Genomic DNA, 16,218 nt, shown 5'->3' on the forward strand with positions numbered 1-16,218 from the left:
ATACACACACACACATACACACATACATACATACATGCATGCATACATACATACATACATACATACATACATACATACATACATACATACATACATACATACATACATACATACATACATACATACATACATACATACATACATACATACATACATACATACATACATACATACATTTGCTATTTTTTCATTGTTTCGAAATATTATACAAAATGTGTCTATGAAAAATTATTTTCAATCTATGCAGAGCGTTTTCGTGTAGACCATGTACCCGTGACAGACTTCGTTTTCACTTCCTGGTCTCGACTAACACAGCGTACCTCGTCCCCGCCCATCAACGTGTAACAGACCCACGACAAGTGGACCATCACGCATACAACGTAGACTTTGGACCGTCGACTTTGCTTTTAGCAGTGACGCATTATGATCATGGAAATGATTGCAGTCGTAAAACCACTCACATTGCACCGTGAGTGTCATTGTTCCCGCAACTGAGGTATGATGTATAGGATGTCCTTGTCATTTCCTAAATCTACATTGGTCATAGTAGATAGTGACATTAACCAGATTCAAATTAACTGGATATAGTGATTTGAAACTGCAAATCTGATGTAAAAATGCAAGGCAGCTGCTGATATCTTAACTCATCTGTGGAGATTGTATTTGTCGTAAAATGTCTAAGACTTTAATTGATTGTATGTACAATACGATATTTGTAACTGCCTTCTTCCGGTTTGTCTCTTAACATGTATGGCCTGTCATGGTAGGATTTCTAGCAAGTCAGACGGGGTTGAAATGTTTAAACATATTGTTAACATTTGAATTCGCATTCCTGATGTGTGATTATGTTCGAAGATTTCAAAAGTCGGCTTATCCGGGTAATAACAGTAAAGGCCTTGTCGGTACTTTCCACACTTGATATGATGGACGTGGGATCATTTCAAACTCCACTGAGACACCATGTTTGATACCATTGCCTACAATACAAATAGGCCAAGTCTACTAGCGCACTACCGTCATCGGTATTCATATTGCCTAGCCTGAGATTGACTAAAACTAAAATCGATGAATGAGAACTGTCATCGATTTTTTACTTATATTTCTACATCACGCTCATAATCATTCGATCGTATAAAATAAAATTTACAGACAACTTAAACATAAGCATAACAAAAAATGATTACTTTGAATAAATATTGACAGCCTGAATGAATGAAAGTATTCTACCTTTGATTATAATATGGCATTTGACTTGAAACTATTTTGTCACAATTCACAGAAACATTCCACTGAGGTATAAAATATTATTTCTCCAAAATATCACATAAATTATAGAATGAAAATATGATGATGTCATCATAGAAAGAAACATTCATGCCACGTTTCAATACGTCCTACTCCTTCAGAGCCACAAAATGGTTTCAGAGCCAAGAATGCATTTGAGGGGAAACGGACTTAGGACACTAATCATGGACAATATACGTTTGTGTTGTTGTTGAAAAGAATAAAAGGAACAAGCATGTTGTGTACGGTTACAAACTGAGCATGAAGACGATTTCAGTGTAATAATGGCAGTGAATACTAAATGGCACCACGGTGAAAGACTGGACACTCTTGAACAAATGCAGTGTCAATACATGTCTGTACATTTCAGCTATGACAATACGGACACATAAGAAACGTGGCGAGTGCATTCATTATCATCTAGCCTTTCACCTTGAAAATATAGATATCTGTTATAATCAACTGTCCTTGACTTCATTTTGTCCATAAAGAGACTTTGAAACATGATCACAAACACACCGACCTCAACAATGGACACAAAGACGCTAGTCCTCATATTCCTAGCTGTATCAACAACAGCAGATGGACGTTCAGCAAACAAGAAGGAGACTGAGATCCGCTTTGACCCAACATGGGAGTCTCTAGATTCTAATTCTAGGCCATTACCAACATGGTATGATGAAGCCAAAATTGGAATCTTTGTGTCATGGGCACTGTTTTCAGTACCAAGTTTTGGAAGCGAGTGGTTTTGGGAACGATGGCAAGAAGACAAAAATCCAATGTATGTGCAGTACATGAAGGAAAACTATAGACCTGGCTTCACCTATGCTGACTTTGCAAGTGACTTCATGGCAGAGTTTTATGATGCTGAGGCTTGGGCTGAACTGTTTGCGGCTTCTGGAGCTAAGTATGTTGACATTAATTCACTGAGTGAGCCTATGTTGTAATTGCTGCAGTAATAAATCTTTTAATAGCTTCATGGCAGCCCGAGTTAGTGAGTGGCATGAGAGTGATGAGAGTGTACGTTATTTGGTGAGTGACTGAGCGAGGGTGTTTATGTGTAACACAAATCGACATGGATATGTTTCTACAAAACCTTTGGATAAAAAGGCTAGGATGATTAAATCCTCACACAGAAAAGGATAAATGAGTTTGCTTTAAAAATGCTTATTCAGAAATATGCAGAATATGTGTGATCAAAATACACCCAGTACATGCACATCGTGAGGCGATTCAACAAGCATTTTATATTGAGTACAATGTTAATAATTCATATCAGGTTGTCAAACAATCCCTAATGAAACAGTAATGGGTAAAGGGGCAATGTGTTTCATATTTTAGCCTAACATCTACTTAATACTCAATCATGAATTATATATGTCACCCCAGTTGATGTTGTTTCCAGATATATTGTGTTTATAACTAAACATCATGGAGGGTTTTGCAACTGGCCAACTAACGTCAGTTTCAACTGGAACTCAATGATGGTTGGCCCCAAGAGAGACCTTGTCGGTAACTATACGTTAAAGCTGATTTTAACCTAAAGAATATTTCATTGTACAAATCTATTAATGTTAGTTAGTGATAGTTTAACTCACTTGTTTTTTTATGTCATATTCTGCAGTTTTACCGACAAAGTTTCGCAAATTTGAAATAACATTTTAATGTTATGAAGATGTGTTATTTTTCTTTAAGAATTCAAAGAGAAGTCAATCAATTTGGCAAGGAAGCAGTGTACTCCAAGCCGGGCGTTTTGGTCATTTATTTTTTTCTGATTTCAACGCGAAACAAGTAAACTTTACACACATATTTTTATTTCAACGAATTTGTGTTAAATTTGAAAATAGATTATCTTTAAAACCAAGTGTATAATATGAGTCCTTGTGTTAACAAAAGGTGAGATGTCTCAATCACTGAGATCCAAGACAGATCTGCGCCTCGGCCTGTACCATTCCCTGTATGAGTGGTTCCACCCACTCTTTCTACAGGACAAGGCCAAAAACTACACCACCAACAGGTTTGCTAAGGTCAGCAATGAATGAAAGTGTAAGTTTGGTAGGTTAGTTCAGTTTGAAAATGATGGTTTGGGTACATGGTACTTAATCCATTTGTGATGCAGCCCACCATCCCCATAGCCAGTGGCGTAAACCCACACTTTGTCCTGCAGGAAAGGTAAAAGTTGCCTTTCTGCAAGGCTGAAGTCAATGCTAGATATCCTCCTGCAAAAGCTGAAACTTACTGGGTTATATGGAGCTTCATACATCTAAGACACAGAACAAAATGTTCAGCTGGTGTGGTCACTTGACCAGGTTCAGTAATTGATTTGTTAAAGTTGTCCTGTGGAACCAACAGAACATTAATCGTATTGATCTTGCAGAGTTTACAATGTCACAATTTATCATGAAAATCAAATCAATTTCAGGAAAAGACCATGCCTGAGCTGTACGAGCTTGTGAACACCTACAAGCCGGACATTGTGTGGTCCGATGGCGACCCGCTGGCTCCAGACACCTACTGGGAGTCCAAGGAGTTTCTGGCCTGGCTCTACAATGACAGGTATACGGTTGCGGTGGTAAAACATTGTACCCTTTTACTTTGGGTCTTTTTTGTCTGTCACACAGTCCTGGACCCATAATGTTTTTCCCTACAGACAAGCACTCCCTGCATTGTTAAAGCCTCAAATAAAGCAAGTCTAGATTTTATCAGGTTCAGGTTCTGAACCTGTGGTCTCCATAGGGCTTCATTTCAATTTAAATGGGTTTGTTTGTTACAATCAAAATTACATATACATGTATTCAGAGACTCAGCGTTAGTCTGTGTCTTTGTGTAAATACACTGAAAGCGGAAATTACAGGGTTGATAGTTAACAATTTGGTGCAGTCATTTGGTGTGACATTATTATCATTTAAGAAATTAGGTTCATTCAGTCTGTTTATGGTTACCACAACAGACCAACATTTGATACATAAAAAGCTCCAATAGACCACCACTTGTAACAACTACTTGTTGTACATGCATTTATCCAGCTGCTCGGTGTCAACGTGGATTTAACAATAGAGACCTCTTTTGGTATCTTCCAAGAAATTAGGCAAGTGAATTTAAGAAGAATTGCTTGATAATAGAACGTCTCTCTGTTCTGTTCAACTTTTGCAAATATATCATTCATAGCTTTTATCATTTTGGGATTCTTGTATAGGCAATGGTATTCATATAGTCTGGGTATAACTCATGGCAAACGAACTGGACTCGAGACAATACGGCATCAAGCTCTAACCATTTTATACATTTCATCTCTTAAATATGGTCTTGTTGCAACCCAGTGAAGGAGAAGGTCGTCACCAATGACAGATGGGGAAATGGGGACCATTGTCACCATGGGGGGTTCTTGACATGTCATGACAGATACAATCCAGGTACTAAAATAAATAAAACGTCAATGAGTGAGTTAGTAAGTATGTGTAACCTACATTAAGCAATAACATCGGAAATGGTTAAACACACTATACACATTCGGGTACTCGAACATATGCCTTCATTGTGATAAGTGATAAGTGAACACCTCCAGGCTACACTCCATCATTCTCACTGTAAGAAACGATATAATTAAGGCCAGTCTCTTCCAATTATTACCCTCACATGGAGCTAACATTGATCATATGAAATAGAAAAGTCAAAGAAAAGAAATTGATTTCTTGTTTAACCACACTGTGAGTAGAGGATGCCAACGAAAGGGCAGGACTCTTTTCACGATCTCAGGTATCATCAGTGAGGTTTCATTCTCTAGCCTTCATGTTGTATATTTGCAATTCAGTTTCAATGTATCAGTGTATGTCGATGGGGATCACTGAATTCCAATTGATCAAAGAATTCACTATATTCTGAAAGCTCTGTGAATCAGCTTAAGTTCAGAATATTGTGTGATAAGCGATTATCAAATGACGTTGTTGCACATGTAAGAGTTATGGGATGTTACAATCCAGTTAAATATTTTAACATCTTAAAGGAGTACTTCAGCCAAGGAAGTGGGAGGATGCAATGACAATTGACAAGAAATCTTGGGGATTTCGTCGAGAGGCTGTACTGGAAGATTTTCTGACCAGTGATGAGATTATAGCAGTGCTGGCTGAAACTGTCAGTGAAACTGAAACTGAAAATGACATTATTATCATTTAAGAAATTAGGTTCATTCAGTCTGTTTATGGTTACCACAACAGACCAACATTTGATACATAAAAAGCTCCAATAGACCACCACTTGTAACAACTACTTGTTGTACATGCATTTATCCAGCTGCTCGGTGTCAACGTGGATTTAACAATAGAGACCTCTTTTGGTATCTTCCAAGAAATTAGGCAAGTGAATTTAAGAAGAATTGCTTGATAATAGAACGTCTCTCTGTTCTGTTCAACTTTTGCAAATATATCATTCATAGCTTTTATCATTTTGGGATTCTTGTATAGGCAATGGTATTCATATAGTCTGGGTATAACTCATGGCAAACGAACTGGACTCGAGACAATACGGCATCAAGCTCTAACCATTTTATACATTTCATCTCTTAAATATGGTCTTGTTGCAACCCAGTGAAGGAGAAGGTCGTCACCAATGACAGATGGGGAAATGGGGACCATTGTCACCATGGGGGGTTCTTGACATGTCATGACAGATACAATCCAGGTACTAAAATAAATAAAACGTCAATGAGTGAGTTAGTAAGTATGTGTAACCTACATTAAGCAATAACATCGGAAATGGTTAAACACACTATACACATTCGGGTACTCGAACATATGCCTTCATTGTGATAAGTGATAAGTGAACACCTCCAGGCTACACTCCATCATTCTCACTGTAAGAAACGATATAATTAAGGCCAGTCTCTTCCAATTATTACCTCACATGGAGCTAACATTGATCATATGAAATAGAAAAGTCAAAGAAAAGAAATTGATTTCTTGTTTAACCACACTGTGAGTAGAGGATGCCAACGAAAGGGCAGGACTCTTTTCACGATCTCAGGTATCATCAGTGAGGTTTCATTCTCTAGCCTTCATGTTGTATATTTGCAATTCAGTTTCAATGTATCAGTGTATGTCGATGGGGATCACTGAATTCCAATTGATCAAAGAATTCACTATATTCTGAAAGCTCTGTGAATCAGCTTAAGTTCAGAATATTGTGTGATAAGCGATTATCAAATGACGTTGTTGCACATGTAAGAGTTATGGGATGTGACAATCCAGTTAAATATTTTAACATCTTAAAGGAGTACTTCAGCCAAGGAAGTGGGAGGATGCAATGACAATTGACAAGAAATCTTGGGGATTTCGTCGAGAGGCTGTACTGGAAGATTTTCTGACCAGTGATGAGATTATAGCAGTGCTGGCTGAAACTGTCAGGTAAGTAAATTATTTAAAAAAAATTGTAGTTTAACGCCGCACTCACCAATAATTCAGCTATATGGCGGCTGTCTGTAAATAATCGAGTCTGGATCAGACAATCCAGTGACCAACAGCATGTGAATTGATCTACGCAACTGAGATACGACATGTGTCAACCAAGTCAGCGAACCCGATTATCTGCTCTTACGACAAGCATGGGTTGCTGAAAACCAATTCTAACCAGTATGTATGTACATTGAAAAGCTCGTACTAAAATGTGTAATGGCCAACATGAAACAAGTGGTTGACAACATGAGCATCGTTTACTGCTGATGGTACAGTGGTACAAAAACAACCGCGATACACACCCTAAGCAATATAGTGCCTCGAGGCTCCTTGACCCCATAGTCCATGTCACTGCTGTATTGAAGAGTTGATGTAACAGAGGTACAGTGAAACAAACGTGCATTTCGAGCAGCATCATATAGAAGGAACTCCAGAGTAGCCCAAAGCTACTGCAAGCATGACTCATTGTGTTGTGTTATAGGATACACTATTTACTGGAATAAATACCTTGTTCGGCAACATACCTAAACACATTTTGTTACTTTCCATGTATTGTTTGTTGATGATTGTTGTGGAACTGCGATCTTATACGCTGTAAATCAAATCTTTTCTGAAGATTTCTGGTTGAACTTACTGTCTTAATTCAAATAATCCATTTGGGGGAGGAATATCCAAAGGCCTTAGGCTAATAGTATGGCTTAGATCTGGCAAACATGAACCTATGTACCTATGTGAGGGATGTGACTCTGCACAATGAATTAGAAAGCTGTCCTACCTGTGACCTAACATGTATCATGATCATACCAGTTATCAAATAGTGTTTCATGCTGTTTCTTTCATTTACAGCTGTGGAGGGAACATGCTGATTAATGTGGGGCCAACCAAATATGACATGATCAGTCCAATCTATGAAGAGAGACTGCGACAGATGGGAGAATGGTTGAAGGTGAATGGAGAGGCCATCTACGCCTCCAAACCTTGGGTGGCTCAGAATGACACAATCACTCCAGGAGTTAGGTAGGTACTTTGTCTATTCTACACCTTGGGTGTCCCAGAATGACACAGTCACACCAGGAGTTTGGTGGGTACTTTATATATTCCACACCTTGACTGGCCCAGAATGACACAGTCACACCAGGAGTTTGGTAGGTACTTTATATATTCCACACCTTGGGTGGCCCAGAATGACACAGTCACACCAGGAGTTTGGTTGGTACTTTATATATCCCACACCTTGGGTGGTCCAGAATGACACAGTCACACCAGGAGTTTGGTAGGTACCTTATATACTCCACACCTTGGGTGGCACAGAATGACACAGTCACACCAGAAGTTTAGTAGGTACCTTATATACTCCACACCTTGACTGGCCCAGACTAACAGAGTCACACCAGCATATACATGGCATTGGCTGGTCAGAATAATAACACAAGCATGAAAGGACTATGGACGGTATTCTCTGCATGTCATGTTTTGGCCGGCAAATAATGACAGGCACACCAGTTTAGCAGATACTTTAGACATTACATACCTTGGCTGGCAAAGTGTCACACAGACATTTACACATCTGTGATCATACAGGGTTTACTAGGTATTTCACAAGTAAACTTTATACATTTCACAAACCTTGCAGATGCCTGGTTCATGGGACACAACCCCCTGTCCCTCTCTTTGGTAGTTATTGAGTGCTTCTAATGGTTCTGTATCTCAGTCAAGGTCAATAGAGAGTTGTAAGAAGCGGTTTTATCAGATGCGTAACCTAAGGCAGCCAATCATATAACGGCAATGGATACCGTCCTCGTAAACGAAAACTTTTAGATTTAGGTTTTGGGTAAAATAATGCTATTCTGAACATTTTAAGCAAGAAATCGCAACCTATACGTAAATTATGGAACTTATTCGACGTATCGTTCTAGGTTATGACCTATGACAAAAATGCTTGATGCATATATTTTTGCATTAAACATCATGTCCGAGCGTGAAGATTGAGGCGGCGAAAGCCAAGATGTCGCTTGTCAGTGACTTGACTTGACATTACATGATCGAACAAAAAGATGGAAATAGTAATTTTATATGTACGTTGGACAACTTTTATGAATGCTATTGTTGATTTTATTCAAAAGTTTATTGAAATTATTTAATGATTTCCTCGAAACATCGTGACTTTGCTCTTTGACAATGTTATTGTGGACCCGCTGCCGAAGCATGTGTCCGAGAATCGTTGTTTTCAATAGCATTGCGAAAAATAGTTTATAATTTTAATTCTGCCGATAATATATGATCAATTGAAATTTAATAAGTGGTTTCAGACATTGTGAAATGTGATGGATTTAATATATGAATCATAAGTCAGGTAGGTTGACGTGACTACTGCCTAATCGGCCTCCGCTGTCTGGGGGCTCAGACAAAGCAATGGTGCCAGAGTTTAGGATAAAGAATTAACACACAAAAAGTATCAATGACTCCGATTTCACCATTCGTTACGGATGAACATCTCATTTGCATATAATGTACATCTTCATAACATCAAGAATATTACAGTGTTTATGCGCTGAGTGGAGCTGGCAAACCATTCATGATGTTAATAAGCACTAATCGCTCACTCGGTATGATTTCCCAAGGTACACAGTTTTCGTGAGTAAACACTGCGAGGGTTTCTGTCACTGGCCGAGCAATGTGTCCTTCAGTTGGAATTCAATGGTTGCTGGGCCCAAAAGGAATATAGTCGGTAATGAATGCTAAAATTACTTTTCTATTTGATGGTTTGTCTGAATTATTTTAATCCCTGTGTGTATTTTTCCCTTGAACCTAATTTTAAAACCATCTGATTTAATTGCCAAAGGGAAGTATACAAGCTGTACGAGCTATACGACGATGTCAGCTGTATAAGATATAGCTATAAAAATAGAAAGTCCAAAGTCCAATGAATTTTTTAACTCATAAATCAGTTGAGACACGAAAATTTCTCCAGACTCTGACAAACACATTTTCCATTGTTTCAGCTGAATTGGCACAGGCAGTCCGCACCAAGACGGACTTAAGGTTCGGTCTGTACCATGTGCTGTACGAGTGGTTCCACCCTCTCTATCTCCAGGACAAAGAGAACAATTTCACAACAAGGAGATTTGTTGATGTAATTGTCGGCCTATTGCTACACTCAATTTGTAAAAAGTGTTTTGTAAACATTTTCATTTTAGAAAATGACAAATATCTGCCCGTGTAATTTGTCATAATATAAAGCCAAAGTTTGATACCAAATTGCATCACCCAGTGGCTGAAAATTATAGCATTACAACAAAATGAAAATCAATATATATTCCTTGCATGGCGAGACTATTGTAATGTTTCCAAGTCAGTCTTACTATATAGATTTATGGTCAATCTTTTATGTGAATTGAGAGATGATAGAATCAATTTGTGAAATGGCCGAAATATTTAGGTGTTCTGTATATTGCCTGAATGAATCACAATACTAGTTACAAGATTTATTCTCTTGTCACTCACAAGCCCATGATCAGCATTGGCAAATGTTCAACAAAGGTAGGAAATATATGTGAGCACATGGACAGGGGTTACATGCCCTACAACACGTAAGTGTTCAAATCTCAAAATGACGTCGTATACATTCCAGCCCAATCAAGGATAAAGTAGTGACCAATGACCGGTTGGGTATAGGGTGCCTCTGTACCCACGGAGGGGTACATACTTGTGGAGACAGATACAATCCTGGTACGTGAACAAACATAAATTCTGTTGGTAGGAAGATGTTACTGTATGAAGCAGAAATGTTGCTTGCTGCTAAACGGCTCAAGCTGGACATGTCCTGCAATTAACATAAGATGACATGCACCAACCAAATGGGCATTGCTGCAGACGAGCTCTTACCTGCATCTTCACGTGGCTAAACACAGCATTGCTGTTGGGTTGGTGTTCATTACACCACCAACTGCTGGTTTGCCAGCTCAAAACTCAGGCACGTTTTAAAAAAAAAATGTCGTGAAGCTATTTACTATAGTTTAGCCTCTCATTCCCTCACCCTATTAGAAAGCAGCATTCCGAGTCATATCTGAACTAGGAAGAATAAGAAGGTGCAAATGTAGTTAAACATGTACATTAAGTTACTGTCTTATACCCTCAGACGAACCTAACTGCAAGCCAAACTCTATTAGCTCTCATTGTATACAGGTGATAATGCATTCTGATTTGACTGACGTGGGTGAATGCTATGACAATAGACAAGAGGTCATGGGGCTTCCGACGTAATGCTCCCCTATCAGACTACCTGACCATAGAGGAACTCATTGAAAGTCTAGCTAAAACTGTCAGGTAAACCAGTTTCCACACCAATAATGGTTGCAGTATATGAATATTTCGTCCTTCTTATTAATTGTGCGAGACAGAAATAGTTTTTGTCAACCATTGTCATGGGGCTGCTCATAACTGATGATCTTGAGCGATCTTACAAACGACTGTCATTTTAAAATGTATGTCCTATATATCATTCAGCATTGTCACATAATTCCTCTTCTTGAAGCCGTTGTCTTCCATGAGAAATGTGAGCAGTCAGCTTTATACATGTGGTAATATTTCAATACATGATGTATACATGCAGTCTTGGAGACATAGCATTAACCTTCCATGCTGTTCACGATCAAACAACCCTACGTTGTCATGAACATTGTCTCTTCTGTTCCAGTTGTAACAGTAATCTACTCATGAACGTTGGACCAACTGCCTATGGTGTTGTCAGCTGAGGAGAGGCTGAAGCAGATGGGCGAGTGGCTCAAGGTCAATGGTGAAGGCATCTATGAAACAAGACCCTGGACCTACCAGAATGAAACCGTGATACCCGAAATATGGTAAGCATTTGCTGTCTACCTTTCACAACTTGGGGTACAACCGAGCTTTCCACACTGATTTCCATATAAGGGTAACGCTATTTTTCAGGGCATTATCATTTGTAGAAGCCCTAGGTCTTTCATTAACTGCCCGACGATATAACTAAAATGGATAGAATTTCTCATAAAATAAGAATAAAAACAACGGCATCGGTTTTGAAGCATTTACTGCGAACAGCAAACGACGGAGGTCACTGAAACACCTTTTACAAATATGGAAACGTCATAGAACAAAACGGCGACGGCACTATTGAGAGTGACGACATTCGACCTTGACCTTTGCCCATACTACCAGCCGCCATTTTTGTCAGTACTCAACAACGTTAGTGTTCCAGTCGATGTTATCATTGCTGTATCTTGTAATTTATGGTACAATTGTTATGGTTGGTACCGGCAAGAAGGTGCATAATTGGCACAGGTACATGTGACGAATGTGAGTCAGAAATATGGTCAATAATGAGCTGAGCTACTTATGACGTCAACTAACAACGGGCTTGATAATGGCCCGTCGTCAAGCATTTTGTTGACATTATCAAGTTACAGTGGCCCGTTCATTTCTAATAACATGGGCCGTTTTAATGATAATTCTATCCATTTTACCAGAAAGAAAATTAAACGATAGCATTGTGGTCAGGTTATGATTCAGGTGATCAGAAATGATGTCCAATGCAGTACAGTATTTTTCACTTGTAAAATATGTTTTGATTAACTGTATATGTTGTGACTTATTCCATGGTTGCGAACACCAGGTATTCCTACTATTCATTCCCAACGCATTTACAATGCTCATGATAGGGTCAGAATAGTACAGTCAACAATGCACAGATGTCTTATGAGAATGGAAGGGGTCTTGTTGCTTTAGCTTCAATGTTGAACCATGTTCAGGTACACCTCAAGGACAAATGGACAAGAAAAAGACATCTACGCAACCGCCATGAGCTGGCCCAACGTAGGGACCTTCCAGCTGATCCGCCCTATCCCTAATGTCAACTCTGTGGTCAGTCTACTTGGCTACCCTGGGACATTCAGCTACACAAAAGCTACAGGTCAAGGCATCAACATCAACATTCCGGCCATTCCAGCAAACGCTCTGCCGTGCAAGTGGGCATGGGTGTTCAACATCACCAATGTTCAAAACTAAGCCTCATGAAATGTTCATACTTGAGAGATTTAACATAAGTACTTATTACACGTTTGTTTGGGTTTTGTCTGTGTTTTTGTTTTGTTTTAAAAAGAGGTTTAATGGTATTAACATATTGTATAAATCGGTTCCCTTTCAACAAGGAACGTCTGTCTTGCAATAAATAGTATATGTAACCTAATGTTGGCAATGTTTCTTCATTTTATAGATTAAATGTTAGAGATTAGCGAAATCATGGTTTAACTGTGATTCAGTTCTCTCTATGGGGATCTGCAACAGCCTCTCTTTAGTGCCAACACTGGCAACTTGATAAGTGTAACATAATGTTGTATTTGACTCGTGAAATTATTGCAGCTATGAACTTTTTTCTCCAGGCATAAAACGGCGAGTCTCAAAACATTAAATGATATGATGTTTTGTACCATTGGCATAACATGTCACCTGTGTGCATTTATTGACCTCATCATTCACAAACAATTTCTAGTCTCCAGACGATATTTCAACAATTTTGTTAATGGGTTATCTGCAAGCCAAGTATCAAATATGAGGAATAATGTTATCAATGGACGAGAAGTGTGAAGCACTGAAATCTAAGACACATCTGCCCCTTGTCACCAATCCCTGTTTGAATTGTTCCACCTTCTACAGGACAAGGTCAGCCCACATCAAGGCCACATAACACATAGGTCACAGAGAAAACAATCAAGATCTTGACCGACATTACAACAACATATCCATACATGATAACTGTTGGGCCAGAGCTATGTCTCAACATCCATAATAAATGTTACCACTGTTGAAATGGCCACCCCTCTATCCCATACAGTTTTCCTGACCACTACTATTAGTAACTATTTGATCCAGCGCGTAACAAAACCAGGTACATTTAGAAGTTAGCTATCAACCCAACTGGGCATCTTTAGATTCCAGCCCGATTACGACATAACATGATGAAATATATCTCGGAAGCTTCATCACTCATTCTCAGCACCAAGCTAGTTCTGACAGATTGTGTTGAGAACTGGGAAAGAAACATGCTAATTATATAGACTTAAGGAAGAACAACTACCGCAGACAGGATTGGACAGATTTTGCAAAAGTTTTAAAGAAGAATTTATTATTAACTATTATGCAAACCATTCGCAGACAGACGTGTGAGTCTAACAAAGCTGAGAAATTATTTTGAAGACGTATGCACTTTCGTATCAGCTTCAATCTTCATCTGGTGTGTAAGGTTAAATGTTGAACTACTTGAACCCATACACCAGTCAACGCAGCCTTGAACGCACCTTGCAGATAGTAGGATCCCTCCCGCAGATATAACGCCGACGGCAAAAACCAATGACTGTCACTATCGCATAATCTCGTCAGCTAAAATGTTGGGACGACAGCTGACTAAGTTTGGTTTTACGCCTCTTTTAGCAATATTCCAGCAATATCACGGCGGAGGACACCAGAAATGGGTCATTGTACCCATGTGGGGATTCGAACCCGGGTCTTCGGCGTGACGAGCCAACGCTTTAACCACTAGACTACCCAACCGCCCCAATTTTGGGACGAAGAGGGAGACCATCAACAGCCTCAGCAAATCCTGTCATTGCAAAGGGAAGCAACTCTTAAAATGGTTTTGCAACATTTGCATAAAAAAGAATTCAATTGATGGAACTATACTCAGTCAAAAAAGAAACATCACAAAAACTAATTTGAAAAATAATTAATGATTTTTCTCTGATGATACATCTATGTATCCGAAATGGGATCCCTATCTTTCGACTCTAGAAAAACGTGAGCCCAAACCCTTTCAAACCCATCCATTCGTCGGCAAATGACGTTAGTGCCAAATCAGGTTTTGCACGTGCAGTCGATCACGTGATCTTCGCATCGAAGTTTTCTTCATATACACGTGTTTGCATTGGCCTCAAGAATTTAATAAACACTTTTAAACCACAGTTCTAACGGTTCTTGAAATGCCACGATTGTCAAATGTGCAACGCACGTTGGCATGTTGCAAGCGGGAAGATCAGTTATTGACGTCGCAAGAGCAATGGGATGCAGCCGTCGTAAAGTGTATGACTTGCGAGGTCGTCTACAACAAACTGGCACCACTTCTGATCGCCCAAGGTCGGGTCGTCCACGTGTGACGTCACGAGCAGAAGACCGTCAAATCGTCCTACGTCACCTACGTGACAGATTTCTGCCGGCTACACGAACCAGGGCTGAGATGTTTAGAGGTCCTCACAGACCATTCGAAATCAGTTGCGGGCTGCCAATCTCCATTCTCGACGTCCATATCGTGGGCCAATATTGGCGCCGTTTCATCAACGTCAACGTCTGCTGTGGGCCCAACGTCACCTACGATGGACCCAGAGAGACTGGAATCGAGTCGTCTTTAGCGATCAATCCAGGTTTACCCTCAGATTCGCGGACGGCAGGCATAGAGTCTGGAGACCACGTCGTGAACGGTATGCCCAATGTTGTGTACAGGAAATCGACAGATTCGGGGGCGGAAGTTGCATAGTGTGGGGTGCTTTCTGTGGTAACAACCGTTCCCGACTTCTGGTCATCCGTGGAAACCTCACAGCTGCTGCTTACCGCGACCAGGTGCTCACCCCTGAACTCGTTCCTTTCATGGCGGCTCATGGCCCAGGTCTACAGTTCCCGCATGATAATGCTCGGCCGCATACTGCGATGTTGGCACGAAATTTCCTTCAAAACGCTGGAATTAACGTCATGGACTGGCCATCGAGGTCCCCTGACCTTAATCCAATAGAGCACGTTTGGGATGCACTTGGGAGACAGCTTCGTGGTCTTAGGAACCAACCTCAGAATTTGCTGGAGCTTGGCACTCTTATAGTGCCCTGAAGAAAGAATGTAAAGTTTCTTTTTTTACTCAGTATTATCATTTTTTGTACTAAACACACATATGCCCCTTTACCTCTTCCATTGGTTACTTCTTTCTCCTGGATGTTGCATAACATTGGCCGGAGCAGTTTTTAGCCTAAACTGATGGAATGAATTAATAGAATGACACAGATTTCATGCTTTACTGAGAAGATCATAATTCTTAAGAATATAAATTTCTTTGATATGATATAGAACAAACTTTACGGATAACAACTTTTTTTATTCCTGAGTGCGACGTTTTGATACAGATTCTTGTACCTTTGTCAAGCATAACTGGAACTGGGGGGTATCTATATATACATGTATATATATATATATATACTAGTATATATATAGTGATTTCTGCAGGTGTTTAAGCAGTAAATATATAAAATAGAAGTGACTAATTATCCTTGATACAAATTATGGTGACATCGCGAGAAACATGTCAAATTTCAACTTTCTTAGTCCAGCACTCTTTACGCAAATTCACGGGTCTTGTCAAATCAAGGTGAAACAACGGACATGGAAACATCCATTATCATCCAGCCTATCTTTAACCTTG

General features: G+C 39.5%; 3 protein-coding genes across 3 annotated transcripts in view; 2 read left to right on the forward strand and 1 right to left on the reverse strand.

Moving 5' to 3' along the window:
* LOC124289577 (adhesion G-protein coupled receptor F3-like) overlaps window positions 1–16,218 on the reverse strand; it is a 155,478-nt gene that overhangs the window by 45,792 nt on the left and 93,468 nt on the right. The gene's annotated exons all lie outside the window — the stretch shown is intronic.
* LOC124289570 (alpha-L-fucosidase-like) lies at window positions 1,815–11,433 on the forward strand. Its single transcript, XM_046726136.1, has 10 exons — window positions 1,815–2,191; window positions 2,690–2,796; window positions 3,181–3,311; window positions 3,707–3,840; window positions 4,600–4,697; window positions 6,551–6,683; window positions 7,578–7,748; window positions 8,365–8,405; window positions 9,734–9,864; window positions 11,428–11,433. Exons 1-10 carry the CDS (start codon window positions 1,815–1,817, stop codon window positions 11,431–11,433), a joined length of 1,329 nt encoding a protein of 442 aa, XP_046582092.1.
* LOC124289571 (plasma alpha-L-fucosidase-like) lies at window positions 11,414–12,770 on the forward strand. Its single transcript, XM_046726137.1, has 2 exons — window positions 11,414–11,590; window positions 12,515–12,770. Exons 1-2 carry the CDS (start codon window positions 11,469–11,471, stop codon window positions 12,768–12,770), a joined length of 378 nt encoding a protein of 125 aa, XP_046582093.1. The 5' UTR covers window positions 11,414–11,468.

The sequence above is a fragment of the Haliotis rubra genome, unplaced genomic scaffold (assembly GCF_003918875.1).
Source record: "Haliotis rubra isolate DU_JTF1 unplaced genomic scaffold, ASM391887v1 Scf443, whole genome shotgun sequence".
Lineage (NCBI taxonomy): Eukaryota > Metazoa > Mollusca > Gastropoda > Lepetellida > Haliotidae > Haliotis > Haliotis rubra.